The sequence below is a fragment of the Suncus etruscus genome, chromosome 7, assembly GCF_024139225.1.
Source record: "Suncus etruscus isolate mSunEtr1 chromosome 7, mSunEtr1.pri.cur, whole genome shotgun sequence".
In the NCBI taxonomy this organism is placed as follows: Eukaryota; Metazoa; Chordata; class Mammalia; order Eulipotyphla; family Soricidae; genus Suncus; species Suncus etruscus.
This window is the reverse complement of record NC_064854.1, coordinates 6,050,891-6,073,720: the sequence shown is the minus strand read 5'-3', so window position 1 is coordinate 6,073,720 and position 22,830 is coordinate 6,050,891. Positions and strand designations below refer to the sequence as shown.

The 22,830-nt window shown below is 34.1% G+C and overlaps 1 protein-coding gene across 1 annotated transcript in view; it reads left to right on the top strand.

The window, feature by feature from the left end:
• Positions 1–22,830, top strand: part of ABCA13 (ATP binding cassette subfamily A member 13) — a 288,890-nt gene that overhangs the window by 246,764 nt on the left and 19,296 nt on the right. The window contains 4 exon segments of the mRNA XM_049777030.1: positions 2,374–2,524; positions 13,750–13,884; positions 16,064–16,167; positions 19,167–19,259. Of these exon segments, the coding sequence (XP_049632987.1) occupies positions 2,374–2,524; positions 13,750–13,884; positions 16,064–16,167; positions 19,167–19,259 (483 nt within the window).

Here is a 22,830-nt window from a genome sequence, read left to right as displayed (position 1 = left end):
AAAGAAAAAAAAAAACAGAATCACAGTTTGAATTTCTGGTGAACACAGATATAAAAATTCCTCCAAAAAATAAATAAAACCCCTCAAAAAGAAACAACACTAGAAAATAGAATCATACACCATGACAAAATATAATTCATCTCAGGAATACAAGGTTGATTTAACATATATAGTTAATCAAAATAACACAACATCAATAAAAGAAAAATAAAATTATATGATCATATCAACAGATGCAAAGATTTAATGATAACATTCTCAATATGGAAAATTAATAAAGCTTTTTCAATATAATCAATACCATTTACACAAGTCCGCAGAAAATAGTATAGTCAATGAAAAAACTAAACCCCTTTCTCTGTTCATGAAAGGTTTGCCCACTGTTGTCCCTTCTATTCAGTATAGCATTGGCATTACTTGCCATAGCAATTGGGCAAGAAAAATTTACCAAGGCTTCAAGGTGAGAAAACCAGAAGTTAGTCTCTTTATTTGTGGAAAAAGTAATATATTTAGAAAATTCTAAAAATTCTGTAAGCAAGCTTCCTGAAATAAATTTATATAGAAAAGTGATAGCCTACAAAATTAAAACCAAAAATCCATAGTTTTCTAATTACAAATGAAGAAAGAGAAGACATTTATTAAAAATTCCATTTAAAATTGTGCCTAAGAAAATAAAATTCCTTGGAATTATCTTTTTCTTATCTATTATATTTATTTATTTTTAATTGCTTTATTTAAGTGCCATGCTTAAACATGCTTAACCATGCTTAAACATGGTTAAACCATGCTTAAACATGCAAAATTGTTCATTGTTGGGCTTCAGTCATAAAATGTACACCATTTTTCACCAATGCACTCTTCCCATCAGTGTCACCAAGGTCTCCAGTTTCCCTCCCACCAACTACCAAGCTCTAGGGCAAGTAAATTGCTTCTCTCTCTCTCTCTCTTTCTCTTTTTCTCCCTTTCCTTATTTCCTTAATGCACTATAGTTTGCATTATTGTTAATGAAGGTGTGCCTTGCCTGTTAGTTTCTCCCCTTTTAGTGCTGAGTTCTTGTCCAGAGCTATCAATTTCATCTGAGTGAAATACCTGTAAAAAAAACACCTTGCAAAAAACTACTTCAAGAAATAAAAGGACACAGGAAATAGAAATACATCCTTTGCTTATGGACTGAGAGGACTACCATTATTAAAATGGCAATATTTCCTGAATCATTGTACATACTTAAAGCAATCACTAAGAATACCTATGAACATTTTCAAAGAAATGAAGCAAATACAACTGGACCAATAAATTTTCCTGATAAACTAAAGCAATTCTTCTGAAAAAGAAGATGGGAGACATCACTTTCCCCAACTCCAAACTATATTACAATTGGAGACATTGAAGACAGACTTCCTAGTATATATATGTTTTTTGTGTATATATATTAGTTTTATATACATATATATATATATATATATATATCAATAAGTCTTTTATAAAGGAGCAAGAGTATGAATTGGAGCAAGGAAAGCATCTTCAACAAGCTGTGTTGAGAAAATTGGTTAGCTTTATTCAAAAATAATGAATTCAGAAATCTTTTTAATGCCAAACACTACAGTCAAATTAAAATGGATTAAAGACTGATGTCACTTATAAGAAACCAAAAGGTTCATAGGGAAAATGTAGATGGTACACTCTCTCTCTAAGACTTTGAAACTAAAGGTATCTTTAATGATAAAACACTACTGACCAAGTAATTAGAATCAAAGATAAACCTTAAACTAAAACATTTCTAAATATCAAAGAAAAGATTTACCATAAAATAAAGACTGCCCACAGATTGGGAGAAATCATTTACCCTAAAACTATTGAATAAAAGCTTAATATAGAAATTATACAAAGAACTAGTAGAGCATATCAAATGTGTGTACGCACACCACTATTCATCACAACATTCAGTATTATTTATTTTATATCAAGAATAAATTAAATTTATATTTGGCTCCTCTTCAGTTACTCCTCTATTTAACTTAATTTAATAGAATTTTTATAAGTTTATGCTATTGCCGAGCATCATTACAATTCTTGAAAAAGAGAAAAATATTAATTGCACAAATCATTGAAAGTTAGAATTATGAAGTTGTCTTTGCATCTATAAATTAGATGATAGATATGCTTTTTCCTTAGTGTTCAAATGAACTAGACTGCTTACTCCAGAATCAAAGATCTTCTAGCAGAAATTTATGCATTCATTCAGTCCATCTATACTCAATGAATTGTATTAAGCATACTTAGATGAACTTCCTTTTGATTGTACCTGGTTTAAATTAAGGCTGCTTTTTTTCTGGTAAACTTATTTGTTTTTTCTACTACAATTTGTCTTTACAGAGAAGATGTGGACCCCTCTTATGCGGGCAAAGCAGGAGTTAGAATAGGCTATTGTCCCCAGATGGATGCCCTGGATGAACTCCTAACTGGCTGGGAGCACCTCAGTTATTACTGTAGACTTCGAGGAATACCAAAATCTTGCATTCCTCAGGTAAGACTCCTCATTTAATGAGAGGAAACTATAGTAAAATGTAATTGAATAATGTCTTCAGTATGATAACACTGAGAAAAACAATAAAATGTTATGCCACACTTACATTACATATTAAGAATCTACCATCATCTTGACCCCTCCCTCAGCCTTTTAGATCATCTTCCTCTATTCATTCTTTCCCCAAAGTTTCTTCTCCAACTAGAACTAGAGTGAACTTTTGAAAATAACAAACAGAATGTGGTACTCATGTTTAAATTCCTCTAATAGTTTCCCATAGTTCCGGGTAAACTGAGCAGGGTCTTGTCAACTCCAATCAGTTTTATCCACATGCACTGGCTCTCTTTTTCTTTCTGGAAAGTGCCCATTTTATTCCAGAGTGGGTGGTCCTTATGTCTGGAAACTTTGAGAAGTGTCCCTGAGACAAATCTGTCATCATTTAAGCCTTTGCTCAGATATTTCCTTCTCAGAGAGGCAACTCTCACCTCCGTGCCTAAAATGTAATCTCTCACTCTCTTCTAGTTCCTTCAAACCATTTATCACTCAGTAACCCTGTTGTGTGTTTTTGTTTACCCTTTCTGCTCTCCCAGTGAGAAAAAAAATTCTATCATCCTGAGAAAGACAGATGGAAAGGTTAAATCAAAACTTTATTTCTGTGTTTGTTCATTTTTCCAAATTTATTTCATCATCATTTCTTTATTATTTGCTTTTCTTAAATACCTTGGTTACAAAGCTATTCATTGTTAGGCTTCAGTCATACAATGTACATCATCCTTCATCAGAGCATCTTTATTGTCATTGAATTCCTCCCTTCCCAACCCAACTCCACTTTGCTCTATGGTAGACAATTTACTTCTCTCTCTCTCCTCTCTATTTTTGACACTGGTTTGCACTAATTGTTGGAGTCTTGCCTTGCCTGTTAGCTTCTCCAGTTTTAGTGTTGAGTTCCTGTCCAGACTGATTAGTTCCAACTACTTGTTCTAGTAGACCATTCTCTAATCTAGCTACACTCACCACTCTTTGTGGCTAGCTTTCTGCACTGGGTTGGACCTCCTGAACCTTGTCTCTATTGTCTCTAGGAATTATTACCCTATTATCTCTTATTTTCTTATATCCTACAAATGTGATAGATTATTCTAAGTCTACTCATTTCCCTTTCACTCAGCATAATAGTCTCCATGTCCAGCCTATTTTATGACTTTATTTTCCTAACAGTTGCAAAGTATTTCATTGTGTAAATGTACCACAGTTTCTTTAGCCACTCATCTGTTGTTGAGCATCAGGGTTGTTTGCAGATTCACTAGTGTAAATAGTGCTGTTGTAAATATAGGAGTGCTGAGGGCATTTTGATATTATGTTTTTGTGTTACTAGGAGTAGTATTGCTGGAACATATGAGATTTCAATTTCTATTTTTTTGAGGAATATCCATATTGTTTTCCAGAAAGACTGGACTAAATGGTATTTACACAAGCAGTGAATGAGAGTTTCTTTCCCCCCATATCTATGCCAGTACTGGTTGTTCTTGTTCTTTGTGATATGTACCAGTCTCTGTGGGGTGAAATTATATAGCATTGTTCTTTTTATTTACATCTCCCTGATGATTGTTGATGTGTACCATTTTTATGTGCCTTTTGGCCATCTGTATTTCTTCTTTGAGAAAATATCTGTTATTTATTTTCTTTATTTTTTCATAGAGTTAGATTATTTTTCTTATAAAGTTCAATCAATGCCTTGTGTATCTTAGATATTAATTCTGTATCTAGTGGGCATTGAGTGAAAATTTTCTCTCATTCCATTGGTAGCCTTTGTATCCTAGTCAATATTTGCTTTGAAATTCAGAAGTTTCTGATTTAATAAAATCCTATCTGTTTATCTTTGCTTCCACTTGCTTGGTCAGTGATGTTTCAGCCTTGAAGCTTTCTTTAGCTTCAGTGTCACTGAGTGTTCTGCCTATCTTTCCTTTATGTTTTCCTTATGATTTTAGTTTCAATATTAAGGTCTTTAATCCATATTGATTTGACCTTTGTGCATGGCATTTAGGTGGATTCTGTGAAAGCTTATGACCCCATACCCAGATACTCAAGTCTATTCTGTTGGTCTAAATGTTGATCTTTATTCCAATTCCAGGCTCTTTTAGTGATCATTGCTTTATAATACAGTTGAGGAAAGTTATCTTCCCATCTACTTTTTTTGCCAAGTATTTCTTTAGATATTCTTTTTTTGGGGGGGGTGGGGCACACCTGGCGATGCTCCAGGATTACTCCTGGCTCTCTCTTCAGAAATCACTCCTGGCAGGCACGGGAGACCATATGGGAAGCCGGGACTGGACCCACCATTGGTCCTGGGTCAGCGCTTGCAAGGCAAATGCACTACCGCTGTGCTCTCTCTCCAGCCCTTCTTTAGATATTCTTAAATAGTTATTTCTCCATTTAAATTTTAGGTGCATCTGATCCACTTCTTTAAAAATATTATGGGAATTTTTATCGAAATAGAATAAATCTGTACAATGCTTTAGAACATTTTAGAACTTTTTAAATGGGGCCAGTTCACTGTCCCTCAGACCATTGGAGGGTCTGACTATAGTAAAAACAAAACTTATGAACGAATTCTTATGCACACTGCATATATCTTATTTTGCAATGAAGAAACAAAACAGATACAAATACAATATGTGTCCCGTGGGCCATAGTTTGAGGACCACTGCTTTAGAAAGTATTAAAATTTTAATTTTGTTTACCCTGCCAATCTATGAACAGGTTATTTGTTTCCTTTTCCTATTGTCCTCTTTTATTTCTTGAAAGTGTTTTGTAGTTTTCTTCATATAGCTCTTTCCCTTTTTAGTTAATTTGACTCAAAGTACATGACTTTCTAAGGCACAATTGTGAATAGTATTGTTTTTTAACATAATTTTCTTCTATTCATTATTTATATATAGAAAAAACATGTATTTTTGCATATTAACTTTATAGCCTGCCACTTTACTATACAAGTCTAATGTTTCTAGAAATATTTTTATGGGGTGTTTAGGGTTTTCTAGATATCTTGTGGATACCTTTGTGTCTTTTTCTTGCTTAACAGCTATAGCAAGTATATCTAGTACTATACTGACTAGAAGTGGAAAGAGGTATCAACCTTGTCTTGTACCAGATTTTAGAAGAAAGGCTTTTATTTTTTAGCCATTGAATTTAAGGTTTACAATGGGTTTGTGATAAATGGCTTGGACAATATGGAGGAAAGTTCCTTCAATTCCCATCTTATTGAGAGTGTTGAATTAAATATTAATTATAAAGTCCTTGATGGTGGTATGGATGGAGGGTGAGGCCTTTCTCTGCTGGCCCGGGGCCACGCGCCTGCAACCCCCTCCAGCTGGCAGTCTCAGGATGGCGGTGAGGAAATCATCCACAGGCAGTCAGGTTGAAGGAAACATCAACTTTATTAAGGCCCTAGCCACCCTGTGTGGCTCTTAAACTTTTTAAACCTTTTAAGCCTGCTCCATAAGTTGCCCAGCATTCGAACCTGTTTCTACCAGCCTCCTCTCCTGATGAATCCTCTCTCTATCCTCCCCCTCAATCTTTTGCAATCTATTCCTTCTTGCCTTTGAGGCAATCCCCCTTTTGCCTCTCTAAGTCAGCAAAACAGGAAGCCAAAGAAAGACCCTTCCCAGATGTGGACAGGTCTGCCTCTAAAAGTGAGCAAAACAGGAAGTTGGGGGAGGGGAGTAACATCTGCCCCTTTCTTTAAAATACAAAAAGAGTATAGGTTATCCTTTGTTTTCCTCACTTCTGCCTTTGGCCAAGGCGGATCTCGTTATTTCCATAGCAACAATGTTAGAAGTGAGAACTTAAAGTTCCAAAACTTTATGTTTTTTCCAAAAACATAACTTTTCTGCAAAATATACCGTAGCTTAAAATTTTCTTAACGCTATTTACCAAGCCCTATCCTTGTTCCTATTATCGAACCTTTCTTACTTAATGCTATTTAACCAAGCATTTTTCCCTGGAACTTCCTGCTTCTATTCATTAACCTTTCCCTAAACAAAATTCCAAGAACATTTCAGAGCTTTTTTTTATTAATCATAAATGAGTGATGGACCTCAAATGCTTTCTCAGAATCTGTTGATATGAGCATATGATTTTTTGATATGGTGTATTATATCAATTGAATTGCATATGTTAAATCATCCTTGCATTCCTGGACTGAATCCTTCTTGGTCATGATGTATAAACTTTTTGATGAGTCGTTGGATTCTGTTTGCTAGTATTTGTTGGAGATGTTTGCATCCATGTTTACTAAAGATATGGGCCCATGATTTTCTCTTTTTGTGGTGTCTTTGTTTTTGTTATCAGTGTGATGTTGGCTTCATAGAAACTATTAGGGATTCTTTCTGTTCGATTTCTTGAGAGCTTGGAGAGTATTGGCAGTAGTTCCTCTTTGAAAGTTTGAAAGAATTCACTAGTGAAGCCTCTGAACCAGTACTTTCGTTTTGGGAGAAGCTTTTGTTTAGCCTTCAATTTTCTCAATAGTAATAGGTTTTCTCAGGTATTCCAAATCATCTTGGTGCGAACTTGTAAGGTGTAGGAGTCCAATAATTTATCCATATCTTCAAGATTCTCTTGTTTTGTGGCAGAGAGGTTCTCACAATAATATCTGATTACCCTTGGAATTTCTGTAGTATCTGTAGTTACCACTCCCTTTTCATTTCTGATTCTGCATATTAGATTTCTTTTTCTCCCTTTCTTTGTGAGTCTTTAGAATGGGTCATCAATATTGTTTATTTTTTTTCAAAGAACCAACTCTTGCTTTCAAAGGAGAATTCTTAAGACTTAGATTACATTTATCACAAACAATTCCCAAGATTTGATCAGTGGTAGGTTATAGTCACAAAAATCAATGAAATGAATATTTTGCCAGAAATACTTGACCCAGCCAGACTTAAATTTAGGATTGAAAGGAAGATACACAGCTTTATAGATAAAGCAATATCTCAGAAACGTTATAGACTCCAAACCAACCTTAAGAGATGAATTTAAGTTTCTACTTTAAGACAAGGCAGACCAAACAAACACACCAAACTCCTACAAAAATATGATATCTACTCCCATGATATATCTCTAAACATCAATGGACTATATTCCACTTTACACATCAAAAGATTAAATGCACCAATAAAGAGATACTGAGTGGCAAAATGGATCAAAACGGGAAATCTGATGTTTTGCTGTCTGCAATAAACGTATCTTATCTGAATAGTCAGAGCAAACATAGACTAAAAGTCAAAGCTTGTAGAACAAGCACTCATTTAAAAGGCTGGGGTAGCCATACTAATATGAGGAATCATAGACTTTAGGCTTAAAAAGGTTATAAGAGTCAGAGCTGGGCATTTCTTGCTAATAAAGGGATGTATAAACCAAGACCAAAGCACACTTCTAAACATGTATGTGCCCATTGCTGGGCCAGAAAAAAATTTAAAAACAGATTCTGATAAACTTGAAGAAAGACATCAGTAGCAACACAATAATAGCTACAGACTTTAACACCACCTTGTCACCCCTTTGTAGGTCAACCAGGCTAAAACTTAACAAAAATATACAGTCTTTGAAGGAGAAAATAGAAGAGAGTGGATTAGTATATATAGAGAGAGCTCTTCATCCCCAGAAAACTAATACACATTATTCTTCAATGCACAAGGGGCATTCTCCAAGATAGACCATATGCTCAGCCATAAAATCGAGAGGATAGTAATTGTTTCAGCTATCTCCTCACACTCTAAAGCACTGAAGATAGAGGTGAATTATAAGCAGACATGGAGAAACAACATTGAAACCTGGATATTAAACTGTTCATTGATGAATGACCAGTGGATCAGAGACAAAAATCAAAGAGCAAATAAAAATATTCCTGGAACTAAATGACAATGAAGACACACGAGTTATCAGAATTTGTGGAACACAGTAAAAGCAGAATTAAGAGAGAAATTTATAGAATTACAATCATTCATCAGAAAGAAAAAAAAGGCCTAAATAAATAGAGGCATAGCTTAAGGAATAGGAAAAGTGAAACAAAATGAGTTGAAAGTAAGACAGAAGGAGATAAATAAAACTTAGAGCAGAAATTAACTAGACACCTATGAAAACAGCCCAAAAATCAATGTTTCATTTTATTATGAATAAATTTTATTGAACTGTACCCATATCTTCAGGACATATGCCCTAGACTTTGTAAGAATAGCAATAAAAAGATGGTCTCAGAAGCTTAGGATTTTATGGATTCTTAGAAGCTGTGTCTTTCACTGTACATAGATGCCTGTCTAGAGTTATTCCTAGCATACCAGGAAAATTCCAGAAACTAGAGATAATCTCTCCAAATCTATTATCAGACCTTGTCAATGAATGGGAAGTCATTAAGAGAGGGAAGTAGGCTACATTGTGAGTAAAGAGGAGGCTACAAGCCAAAGCAAATATAGCTGAGTTTACAACTGGAATTTGCATCTCAAGGATATGTGGAGTGGGATGTTAATGGGAAGTGGGCACTTGAGACACAGTTTTGCATTTCCTACACTTCATTTTAAAGTGTTTGGGTGCTTTTGTATTTATAAATTCTGAAAATAAACAACAAAAATATATAGCTTAAAAGCAACAGAAATGGATAATTGTTACATAAAACTGAGCTTATTCAAAAAGAGGGAAAATGAGAAAAGTCTATGGGACATTGATGGAAGAAAGTGGGACTCAAGTGAAAGGTGTGGTTTTGGTAAGAAATGTGCTTAAACCACCATTACAGTACTGTAAATCATAGCACCTTAGTGAAAATAAACTTAGTGAAAATAAGCATGTTTTACGTTGACAACTGCAAGCACACTGAAAAGTTCTTATATGCCATACTATAACAATATTTGGTTGCAATTTTAAGTAAAAGTTGAATACAATCTCTTGATTGTCTTGGAAGAGTCTTACTTCCTTCACTATTAACCCATGGTTTATTTAAGTTTTAAAAAAGTAATAAGCTACCAGCACAAAAGTCATCTTGTTGGAGTAAATTGTCAATAAAACAGAAATTTTAATTCAATTATCTTTGATTATTTTTTTTATCCAGCTGTGGATGGATTTACAGTTGTGTTACTTTAAGTTGGCTCACAGCAATGCTTCTCGATTACTTTCTGTCATGTCCCCCTAGGGAGAAGAAAACATTTTTTGCACCCCCACTCGCGACTATAAATAGTATTTTATGAAAAAAATACTTTAACCTTCAAAACAAAAATCTATAAAAATAATTTGAGCTGATTGTTTAATCAGAGGTGATGTCTGGATTGATGGCTACAATGAGCACATTTTGTAATGTATAGCTTTTCGAAGCGGGGTTTGAAGCAGGTACACAGCAACTCTCAGCTCCAGAGACATACAGAGACATAAACACGGGGCTTAGCTTGTTAGGACAGTATTTGCCGAGGTCCAACGCACCCTCCTTTACGGAGCCTCTGGGTTACAGAGACAATATGGGTTGTCTATAGGGATTTAATCTAGGTCAACCATATTCAAGACTAGACCTCATAGCCAGACAGATAGCACAGCTGTAGGGCGTTTGCCTTGCAAGTGGCCAACCCAGGACCAATGGTGGTTGAATCTCAGCATCTCATATGGTTTCCTGTACCTGCCAGGAGTGACTTCTAGCAGAGAGCCAGGAGGAACCCCTGATAGTCGTCGCCGGGTGTAGCCCAAAAACAAAACAAACAACAAATAAGACCTTACCCATTATTCTATCTCTGTTCAACCTCTGAGTAAGTTTTTGAGTGAAGAGGTTGGTTGTTTGTCATCCTTCAGCTGGTCTCTACTATCTTTTGCAGTATGTGCCCATTGAAGAAATTCTGATTTATATAGAAAGGCTTGTTTTTTGCCCCATCACTGGGGAATTTTCTTCCTGCTATTCAGACTTTTTAGAATTCTTTTAGTATGAAAACTAATTTTCATGGGTATTAATTAGGAGCTGACCTTCTTTCCTTTTTCAAATGCAATTGTTTTGGTATCAGCTCTTATATGTTAGCACCATTTCCTAATTATTTCCCCAAGGCAACCTTGCCTCTGCTATCCAAGCTGGGAATATTTATAATGAAAAAAATGGTTGTATCTATTTAATGCGCTTATTCTAAGGTAACTAGAAATAATTGCATAAGAAAATAACAGTAGTTTAATATTCTTTTACACTTCGCCTAGTGTTAGTTTAAGAATATTAAACTAGTTATTTATATTATTTTATATATAATTTATTATATATTATAGTCTAGCTATTTAAGTAGCAAAGGTTGACACTTGTTCTAAATGTTTTGCAGCAATATTATTGTACATAAAAGATGTTTTTCATATTTTGGCAGATGGCTTTCAAGGAGTCACTGGATAGGGAGAAGACTCTCTCCTAATCATATGAGTATAATTCAGTTAAATAATTTTTGGACCCCTTGACCTGACACTCATTTGAAGCTTCATATATCCAGTTTGTTACTTATACAAACCCAAGTGCCTATTTCCAGTGTCAATCTCTGTGCCACTGGAGTGAGGAGAAAAGTGATTACTGTGTGGGTCTATCTACTGATTTCTCTGACAAGAAGCTGCATTTTCATTTTTTGAGGCTAGACTTCAGTAGTTGCTGCCTGCTTCAGCTCCAATCTGTCAGGATTTCTAAATGTGACAGAAATATTTTTCTGATATAGTTGCTGTTCCCATGGATTATCTTTTGGGGGTTGATATATGTTTTCATCATGGCATGGCTAACCATAGTCATTTATGTGACTTTAGCAGGAAGTCCTCTGTGTTTGAGGGAATGTAACTCCCAACAATCTGCTCTATTTTTCAATATAGTCTAGTCTTGCTCCACCGTCCATCAATGAGGCAGAGTTCCAGGTCACCTCTGTCCCAACCTGTAGACCATTTATGTATATAGGCATGGCTCAAGATCACAAATTTTAAGTGTCTGCGCTCAGAGAGATAGTATAGTGGGGAAGACATTTACCCATTGGATTTTACCTCCAGCATCTGAGTTCAACCCCTGGCATCACCTATGCTATCCTGAACACCTGAAAGCCTGGAACACTACCATCTGAGGACCAAGTTTTTCAAAATTAAAAAAAAAAAAAACAGCTAAAAATAAAACTTCAGAAACTCCATTTCTCTAAAATTTCAAAATATGTACGTAAGAATATATAAGCTTTCCTTGTCTGGTTTGAATTTAGTCTGAAAATTGGTAAAATAAATTTATTCTGGGACTGAATAGGAAGGAAAGGGTTGCCTTTAGGTAGTAAAAAGTTGCCTGGTTTGGTTTCCTGCACTGCATTTCCTGAGCATTTCCCAGGAGTGATTCCTGATCACAGCTAAGTGTGACCCCAAAATTTAAAAAGCATTTTTCCATTTTCTACACCATTTAGTTTTAGATGTATCCATATTTGAGTCTAAGTTCTATTTACACTAGCGAGAATAAAATCAAGTAATAAAATATATATATTCAAGAGAAGGTATACTGGGATGCTGGAAAAATATGTATGTTAAATTTAAAGTTAGTGTCATTTGGAAACTACCAAGCTACATAGCTAATAGCAGTAAAGACAGATTTTTACATTTAGTTTTTCAGACTAGAGCAAGAAATGCCATATTCATCTTATTTTTGTTAATATCTGCAAGTTCTTATTTTCTACTTACAATTTTTTCCACAGATATGCTTTTGATACTGAAGTTTTCTTCCATTCACATTTAGTTTTTTTTAGAGAAATTAGAAATTATGAAGCAGGAAAAATGAGTGTAAGAGTATAGGAAGAAACCCTACATAGACTCAGTGAAATAGCATTTTCTGCCTTTTACTTTTGACTACATTTTTCCATTCATCTTTAATTTCGTGGAAAATTTGATAGAAATGACCTTGTTCCACAATTGAACTCAAAAAATATGATGAGTAGCTAAATCTTTTCAGCTGCAGCCAGTCTACACGTTGAAAATTTTGGAGATATTTTCTAAGTAGGGTAAGGCCGAGGACACTCAGATTGTTACTGGAATACCCAAAAGCACCCCTACAGTGTAGCTTTATTAATAAGCCCCAAAAGAAAATGATTGCTACTGATTCATTCTAGATTTTCTGGTCCTAGCTGACCTCTCAAAATGGGGACAGAAAATAAATGGACAGTTCACTGATGAAGAGCAACAGATGAACAAGAAGCATATGAAAAAATGCTCATCATCACTTATAAAGACAACAATGATATAGCATATTGTATAGTGAGGATGGCACATATCAAAAAATATAAAGGATGATGCAATCATGCAACGGGAATAATATTAAAAGATAATATGTTAAATGAAGTAAGCCAGAATAAGAAGGATAAGAAGAATGGTATCACGTACAAGTGTTATTTAGATTAACTGTATGAAGAAATGCAATAGTTTAAATGGAGGTTGTCAAAAACACTCGATACCGCAGAGTCTAGTGAGAAGAAAAGAAATTGAGTGAAGGAGGAGAAACACAAATATAAAAAGACAGGATAACAGGAGCCAAGTGATCTGAGGTGCATTCGTCGTGTTAAGAAAGAACTTGGGCTGGAGTGGTAGCATAGTGGTTGGGCAAAAGAAAGAAAAAGTAAGGAAAGAACTAAACATTGAAGCCAGAGTCAACAACAATGAAAACTTGAGACCCAATCTTTAACAAACAAAAATAATGTCTGTTATACTGTCAGGCTGGGGAGTAGAATGTGGTGGCAAGGAACATTGGGGGAGGGAGGTTGATACTGGTGGGATTGGTCCTGAAACATTGTATATCTGAAACCCAACTATGAATAACTTTTGTAAATCAAAATTCTTTAAATAAAAAGAAATAAAAATTTTGGGACCCGGAGAGATAGCATGAAGATAGGGCATTTGCCTTGCATGCAGAAGGACAGTGGTTCAAATCCCGGCATTTCCTATGGTCCCCCAAGCCTGCCAGGAGAGATTTCTGAGCTTAGAGCCAGGAATATCCTGAGTGCTGCCAGGTGTAACCCAAAAATAAATTAAAAACATTTTAAGCATATCTTTTGATTTTGATCACAGGCTTTAAATTCATTTTATGTGAGGGAAGCGAGTTATTTTTAAGAACTGAACAAATCTGTAATGCAACAATCTGAATATTGTGAGGAAGGGCCAGCATTCAGGGTTGAGGATCTCAGTGAATGGTGCTGTTTTCATGGAGAGAATCTTTTTTTTTTTTTAATTAGATATCTGAGGATCTTGTGCAGCGGTTGCATCTGAAAGCTCATGTGGACAAACCTGTGGCTACTTATAGTGGAGGAACAAAGCGGAAACTCTCGACAGCACTGGCCATGCTTGGCAAACCTGATCTTCTATTATTGGTATGTAATTTCAATAATATAAATTTCAATAATATAAATTCAATTATTGATTAGTTCAAAGAAAACTTCAAAATATAAAACGTTGATTTTGAACTAATAAACTTTATCCTAATTTTCCAACATATATATATATATATATATATATATATATATAATTTGATTTTCACCTTTGTCACATTGAAGATTCCGTTACATTTGACTTGTAAAAAATATTACTTTAAAAGAATATCAGAATGTACTGTAATGTGAAAGGAAATATAACTTATCTAGTAAATTGATTTTCAGAAGTTTTATCACCTGCAGATATATACCATATTTTTTTTCACTCTGTAAGACACACCTGACCATAAGATGCACATAGATTTTTAGCTGCTCTCCTCCCCTGCACTCAGGCTACAGCTCCAGGCAGCATTCGCTACATAAGATACACCTTTGGGGGGGGGAAAGTGTGTCTTATGGTGAGAAAAATATGGTAACTTTTATATTTGTAGGGGTACCATCATTAGTTAATCTTAAGGAAGGGTTTCAAAGAGGATAGTTTGATTGATGGGAAAGAAAATACATTCAACCAGAGAATGGATCTTTTACCAGTGGCTTTAAGAAAATGCCATGCATAATATATGAGATAAAATTAGTGCACTAGTTAAAGTTGTCAAAACTCAGAAGCAATTGTCTTTACCTAAAATAATCAGAAAGACTATATATACAGTAATTAGAAGTACTGTAACTACAGTAAATGACATTTGTTTCTATCATAGATTAAATTATAATTACCAGCCTTCATACTTGAGCTTGCAATTAGAGAAAATTCGAGTTTTAATTTTGTTTTCAAAAATATCATTTTTTATTATTGGTCATTAGTTAATAATCATCCCTTCAATGGATCAGATTATTGTGGTTTTGTAAGGCTTGTCATGGAAAGATGGTTTCATCATTTGTAGGTTGTCTGCCACGCCACCAAAACTGAATTTCCCTTTATCATTTGTTTGCCTTTTTCTTACAAGACAACAAATAAAGATATTACATAATTTTATAATCTGAATATGGAAAGAAAAACTAACATTTCCATAATTATTCAGCTGGTAAACTATGCTTTCTTTCTAAGAAGCAATGTAACAGTAGTTTCAGCAGAATTCTCTCATGTAGTTTTTGCTCAGCACATCTCTATGGTCAGGATGCTGCCTATCACTGCAGTTGTCCCATTTTCCTTCCACACAGCCTTGTTCTGTTTTCCTCTTCTTACATCATCATTAAGGTGACAATCTGAATCAATTACTGGTGTCAGATATTGTTTATGTCTTGTTTATGTTTCATAAAAGGTATCTTGCACATACTATGCACATTTTTCTATTATCTGAAAATTGTCTCAAGTATTGTGGTTCTCTTTTAGAGCAGTATAAACATGCATGAAACTACGTATATATAAAATACAAGAAATATTAAGCTTATAGATACATCTACTTCAATGACTATGAAGATGGAGAGAGTTCATCATTTCTGATCAAATAAGTATCAACAGATCTTTCAGAAAAACAGCAGGAACTAATGTAAAAGAGACAGCAAAAATTAGGATTATATATAAACCTTACTTACGAACAATGCATAATGACTATTTACATATTTTATAGCAGTAACTATATCACTCTGTTTGCAGTTTATATTTATTTTAAATGTTATTTTTTTGTTCACTGCTCTTCTGACCCTGGTATTCCCTTTAGATGATTCTAATCTTATAATCAGTGTTTTTTTTTTTTCAAAACACATCACGAATCAAAAACAGCAACACATTGTATAATGGAGGAACTTTTCTCTCAGAAGTAGCTCAAATAAGTGTCTTTTATTTATTGAAGATGAGATCTTCAGGTTCTAAGGCATTTGTCTTGATGTTGAAAAGTAAATGAATCCATTCTATTGCTTTGTATAATTCTAAGATATACTAATCTTATATTTTAGAGAGGTTAAATATGCATCAAAGACAACAAGATAAATAAACAAACGAACAAGATAAATGAAGAAAATTGGGTTAAAAGGAAGCTGTAGATAGCAGCAGGAAGAAATGGCTGCTTAGGTGGACAGGAAATTCCTTTCTGATGCCTGGTCTCCAGCTGCAAAGTTCCCATGTGGTTCTTCCAATACCCATTCCTATGTTGTTGTTGTTGTTGTTGCTGTTTTCATTCAGGATGAGCCCAGCTCTGGGATGGATCCTTGCTCTAAGCGATACCTGTGGAAAACAATAATGAAAGAGGTTCAAGAAGGTTGTGCTGCCGTACTGACTTCTCACAGGTGAGCTATGCCTTTACTCATAGTCTAAGAAAGCACAGTTATGAAACACAGGTCAGGAAATTGTTCAATTGAGTGATGCACATATAGAGATATAACAAAAAGTCTCTTGCAATATTCAATAGCCATTGTGTTGATGATTGTGCATTCTACTGAGAATACATAGTAAAAGAGAGACATAGCTGAAAACAGAACCAAACCTTTTGTTCTTAACCATATCTTTGTTAAGTCTTCCAAGAGAGTCCTGGTCTACCATCCCCTTCCCCAAATCATATTTTAAGTGTTTTCTGTCTGATATTTCAATGTAGAAACTCAGCTGAAAGGGAAATTCAGCAGATTTTTTTATTTAAGCTTTCTTTCCTCCAAGACTGAATCTTGTAATTTGATTTCAAAATATTGGCTTGTGTTTTACTTTGTGAAATTCTAAACTGGAATTTTACAAAATTTATTCATACAGATCATATATTCATACCAATATAAATGATTTATTTTTTTCCATTTTGAGATGTAGTGGATCTGATACTTTACTGAGTAGAATGTTGTCTTTTTCTTAATTAACTGTTATGAAAAGTACTTTTAATAATACAGTGAATAGAAGTAGTAGGAGTGGACATCCTCATCTTGTTTCTGCTTTTAGATTTAAGGCTTTAATTTTCCCCTTTAATTATAATGTGCCCCATAAACATGTGGTAAGTAGCTTTGGCTATATTTAGAAAAAATTCTTCACGTTCCATTTATTGAGTGGTTTTTCATGCCTTGATATTGGATCATATCAAATATTTCTCTGCATATGTTTATTTTTTTCAAAGAATAACTCTTGGTTTTATTCCTTTAATTTTTTCTTTTTTTCCATTTGGTTAATTTCTGCTCTAAGTTTTATTACTTTCTTCCTCTACCTTCTTCCATACAGTGGTATTTTGTTTGTCATATTCCAGTTTCTTTTGTTGTTGTTGTTGGTGGTGGTGGTGTTTTTTGTTTTGTTTTGTTTTGGGGCCACACCCGGTGATGCTCAGGGGTTACTTCTGTCTATACGATCAGATAAGATATCGCTCCTGTCTTGTAGGAACATATGGGACACCAGCGATCAGACCCAGTTTCTTAAGTTGTGCCATCAATTTGTTTATATAAACCTTTTCTTCCTTTATAATTAACACTTGCATAGTTGGGAATGTTTCTATTAACTTCACTGTATCCCAAAATTTATGGTAGCTCATATCAACAATCTCATTTGTTTTCAAAAATGTTTGAATATCCTCTCCAGTTGTTCAGTATAAAGCTGTGTAGTTTGTAGGTGTTTGGCTTTATATCTCTATTTCTTTTTCTGATTAACATATTTTCAATACATCATGGTGTAAGAAGTTAGTTTGTATGAGATCAATCTCTTGACTTTGTGGAGGTATGTTTTATGTCCCCACATGTGGTCTACTCTGGAGAATGTACCATTTCAACTAGAAAAGAATGTGTATTTGCTTCTATATTTTCCTTCATAGGAAGTACTTCCTTAATGAGCTTTAATCTATTTGATCTTACCTCCATTTCAGCGAGGTTCTATAGGGTCTGATTGGGTCTGCATGATTTCAGTCTTCACCCAAAAGGTGTGGTGGACTTTTGCAGTACTTTTACAGAGTTCTTTTTTAAATCTTGAGGTCTGTCTTTCTGAGATCACTGCCAGAATCTTCCCCACAGCCATGGAAGTCTCAGGAAACTTTATGCAGTTGGTAGATTACTTTGAGCGCCATAGTGGCCATATGACCATATGACCAGTGTGGATAGGTTGAGAATCCATTTGTTCTTCTTGCTCTTTGCTCTATCTAGTGTTCTGCTTGGAAATCAGTAACCCTGAACATAGCCTTTATCAATATCTCCCCTCTTCCCATCTTCTTTTTAGAAATATTTTTCATTGTAAGGCATTGTGATTTACAGTGTTATTTATAATTACATTATAGACCTGCAATGTTTCAGCATCAATTCCACCACCAGTGTCAACCACCCTCCACCATCCCATCCCATACCATCATTCCCACTGCCCCAGTTTGCCATCACAACAGGAGTCCTTTTAATTTTGCTTACAATTTGTGTTTTACAATTTCAGTTTTGTCAATGATGTGTGGTATTCTTTTTCTTTTTTATAGAGGAACATAATGGGAGTACATGTCAGAAGATTGAGGATAAGAATACTGTATACCATTTTACTCACTAAAGGCTTTCAATTTGGTGCAACAGGAAAAGAATCATACCAGAAATACTAGTTTTCATTAATTTTATATATTCTTCGAATACTAGAATAATTTTAGCTAATTGGTTATTAAGTATATAAATAAAATAGTTTCAACTCTAAAAGTTTTGAGGCTTCTATATAGGCAATTATTGATTTACAGTCAAGATATTTTGTCCATCTGTTCTTTTCATTGGTTAGTCAAGCCTTATCTTTTTCTTGAGCATTAAAATATTGTCTACTTTTCTGTTTTACACATCAGTAAAAGCAAATTAAAAGCTCTTCCCACAAAGTAAATGTGGAGGCAAACTCTTGTTTCTTCTTTTTTTAAATACATAATTTATTGAAGCACAATGATTACAAACATGTTCATAATTGGGTTTCAGCTATAAATACACACCCTCCTTCACCAGTGCAACTTTCCTGCCACCATTGTCCCCTTTTTTCCTCCTGCCTCACTCCCTGCCTATCTTGAGACAGGCATTGTATTTCTCTTTCTATCATTGTTATAGTATTTGTTACTGTAGTTATTTCTCTACAGCACTCACCACTCTTTTTGATAAGCTTGTTATCATGGGCTGGTCCTACCAGCCCTCATCTTTATTGTCTCTGTGTGTTATTATTATACTCTTTTAAATTTTAAATTCCACAGATGAGTGGGACTGTGTTTATCTATCTCGTTCTAACTTATCTCACTCAACATAATAGTCTCCATATCTATGTATAAGCAAATTTTGTGATTCTTTTGAATGTCATCTTTTATTTATTTCTTGTTCTTCTCCCCTAGCATGGAGGAATGCGAGGCTCTTTGTACACGGCTTGCCATAATGATTAATGGCAGCTTCAGCTGTCTTGGTTCTCCCCAGCATATTAAGAACAGGTACTCCACATTTCTTTTGTTATTAAAATTGTTGCTTATGTGAATGTCATGATTATTTTATAACTGGTTAGTCTTTAGTGATAGCATTGGAACAATTATTCCATGGTATAAAATAAGAGATGAAGAACAAAAGGAAGGTGTGAGTATTTGGGTATGTACACATAATATTTTTAGTAGGAAATTAAAATTCTACAGCTCTCAAACAGTGTCCAGAGAAGTAATATTTTTAATTTAAGAGGAACATTCATACTTCTTTTTATCCAGCAGTCATATTCCTACCAGAAGTTTGGGGATACAGTAGAATCAAGAGGAAAGGACAGATAAGGATGAGATTGGAGCATAAGAGGAAATGATTATACCTTGTCTATTTTGGGTACAAAATAACTTACAAAAAGATGATTGTGTTAATTCCTCAGCCAGATAAAATCATATTGTACTGTTTTACTTAAAATTTTTTTCTCATTAATCTTGTGGCTGGAACAATAAAATGCATAAAGTAGGGCATTTTATTTGCATGTGATCAACTCGTGTTCAATCCTTGCCATTTCATATGGTCCCCAGAACCTTCTGAGCACATAACCAAGATTATCTCAAGAGCACTGCCAGGTATGATTTGTGAGCTCTGAGTACAGAGCTAGGAGTAACCCTTGAGTGTCATTGGGTGTGGTCCCCAAACCAAAAAATAAATTATTTCCATTAATCAAATGAGGTAAAGGTTATTCCACTTTAGTTTCAGTTCAATAAATAAAATAATAAATTATTTTTATTCTAATTATGTAGGTTTATTTATTTTTATTTATTTTATTTATTTATTTGGAGAATTTTTTGGCCACACCCAGTGACGTTCAGGGCCTGACTATGTGCTCAGAAATAACTCCTGGCTTGGGGGACCATATGGGACTCCGGGGATCGAACTGAAGTCCAACCTGCATCAGCTGCATGCAAGGAAAATGCCCTACCACTTTGCCAACACTCCAGCCCCCTTAGTTTTCTTTTTGGTTAATGTTTTATATCTCTTTTTTGCTTTATACTTTTAGAATCTTAATTGTGTTATTTTCTGTTTCTATGGTAGCTTTAATACCAGTAGATTATTTTTAATTGAGTGTTGCATAAATGTTTTCAAAGTGTCTAATTTATTTTTGATTTGTTGCTTAATCTGATATTACAAGAAGTTATTAGATTTGTTGCCATATATTTATATGAATTTTACTTTAAATTACTTTATAATTTGGGTGTCTTGGTTTATAATAGTAATGAAGTCATTGTTTCCTACATGCATCTCTGCTTCAACCATACTTTCAGTGTGTTAAGATTCAATATGTCTCATAGTTCATTCTTCTCTGCATCCTTGCCCCCACATTAAATTTCTCAGACCTTACTTTATTTAATCTTATCTCATGTGGTGTATGTGTGTATATAGGGATTATCTAATCCCTTTCTTTGTTACTGTATATATTCAGTCCTCCACAGGAGTTATCTGTATTTGTCTTTTACTTTCTGGTTCAATTTACTTATAAAATCTTCTAGTATCAAGGCCAGACCAATAGAACAGCTGGGAGGGCTTTTACCTTGCATGTGGCTGACATAGGCTCAATTGTTGGCCTACTATATGGTCCCCTGAAACTGCCAGGAATGATTCCTGATTGCAGAACCAAGAGTAGCGCCTAAGCACCGCCAGATATGGCCCAACCCATTCCAATCATCCAGTACCAGCCAAGTTGCTACACATTGCAAAACACATATCTCCTCATAGCTGAGTAGAATAAAATTTGTCTATATAACCTGATTTCTTCATCTACTCATTGGTAATTGGGTGATTGAATTGTTTCTAGATAATTTGCTACTGATTATACTATTACAAGCATAGTTGTGAATATTTTCTTTACAATTCATGCTTATGTTAGTTTTATTGAATTCCCATGAGATAGAATTAAGAGGTTGTCAATAGTAGAGCTTCAGTCAAAGTTCCAACATGTATTCATTTCCAACCACCAACTCCCTGATTTCCCTTTTCTTCTCCACAATCCCCAATTTTCCTTCACTGTAGGTATTTTTCTTCTCTCACTCTTTTGAGTCATTTTTTTCTTTTAGACAATGTGGTTTACAATATTACTGAAAGTATATCTTGCATATTATTTTTAGCACACGGATTTTTTTTAGCATTATTAATTTCAACTATCATTCTCATAGTTGTTTCTTTTCTACACTTCCTAATCTTTGTGGCAAGCTCCTACCATAGATCAGTCCTTTGGGGCCTCATTTCTATTGTCTTTGTGTAATGTTAATATAACATGTATGTATGCATATGGGTATTCCTAAAAAAAAAAAAAAAAACCCTAGAAATTTAACTTTAATACAAACTAGATTTACCACTTCTTGAATAGAGATTAGGAGCCAAAGGGATATATATATATTTATATATATATATTCATACACGCATATGCCACAAATGATTGTGATCATTTTATACTTGCCCCTCTCCTTCTAATTAAGTTCAATTAGCATGATACTTTCTATATCTATGTACAAGAAAATTTTATAACTTCAATATTTCTAATGACTGTATAGTATTACATAGTGTAAATGTCACACAGTTTAAAATATTTTACTTAAATTGCTGTGAGATAGTTTAAAAATTTGTATTTATAGATGATTTAATCATACAATATTCCAGCAACAATACCTTCACAAGTGTTCATCTTGCCACCATTTTCTTCAGTTATATTCCAGTTATCCCACCCCCAACTCTAACCCAGTATGCCCCAATAGTTGACATTTTTCTTCTCTCTCTTTCCTTTTACCTTTTCAGGGACAGCAATGTTGAGTACTGTTAGCAAAGAGGTATTATGCATAATTTATTTCCTTTAATTACTAATTTTTGTCCAGAGTTATCACTTTCAATTTTATTATCAGAGTGGTCTTTTTTTTTGTTTTAACTTAGTTTTTGTTCCTACCAAAATTCCTATTGTCTTTGTGTATTGTTCTTGTAATTTTTTTAAATATTCCATAATGGATTTTGATCATTTTCTGAGACTTTATATATGACATTTATTTAAAAAACAATTAAATTACCATCACTAACATTTCTTTTACAAGTATGTAAAATGAGTCAGATATAGGTTATGCATCTTCCCTAAATTACCAACTAGTACCTAAGTTAGTGATTTGTACTCAAGCACTTTTGTTCTATTTTGTACTATGATGCAATTATTATGATTTCTCATTACATAAATCAACTAATTATATAAATCCTGGTCATCATAATATCAACAATGTATGTTATTGCATGGTCTTTGGAAGAGCAATAAGAAAAACAAAGAGAAGAGAGGAAAACAGATTACAGATATATTCTGAATCTCTGTAGGGTTCATTTTTTTATGATTTTCTGACTCTCTCTTGCTGGAGTACTTTCCAAGATCATAAAGATATGCACAGGTATAAATGTGATTATATCTTCAGTATTCCTACGCTCTTACTTTTATTTGAATATTTTAGATATTTTTAGTATCTTCTTATTAGCAGCTTCTAGTTTCTTGAAATAAGAAATACTACCCTACCAGCTTGATCCTTG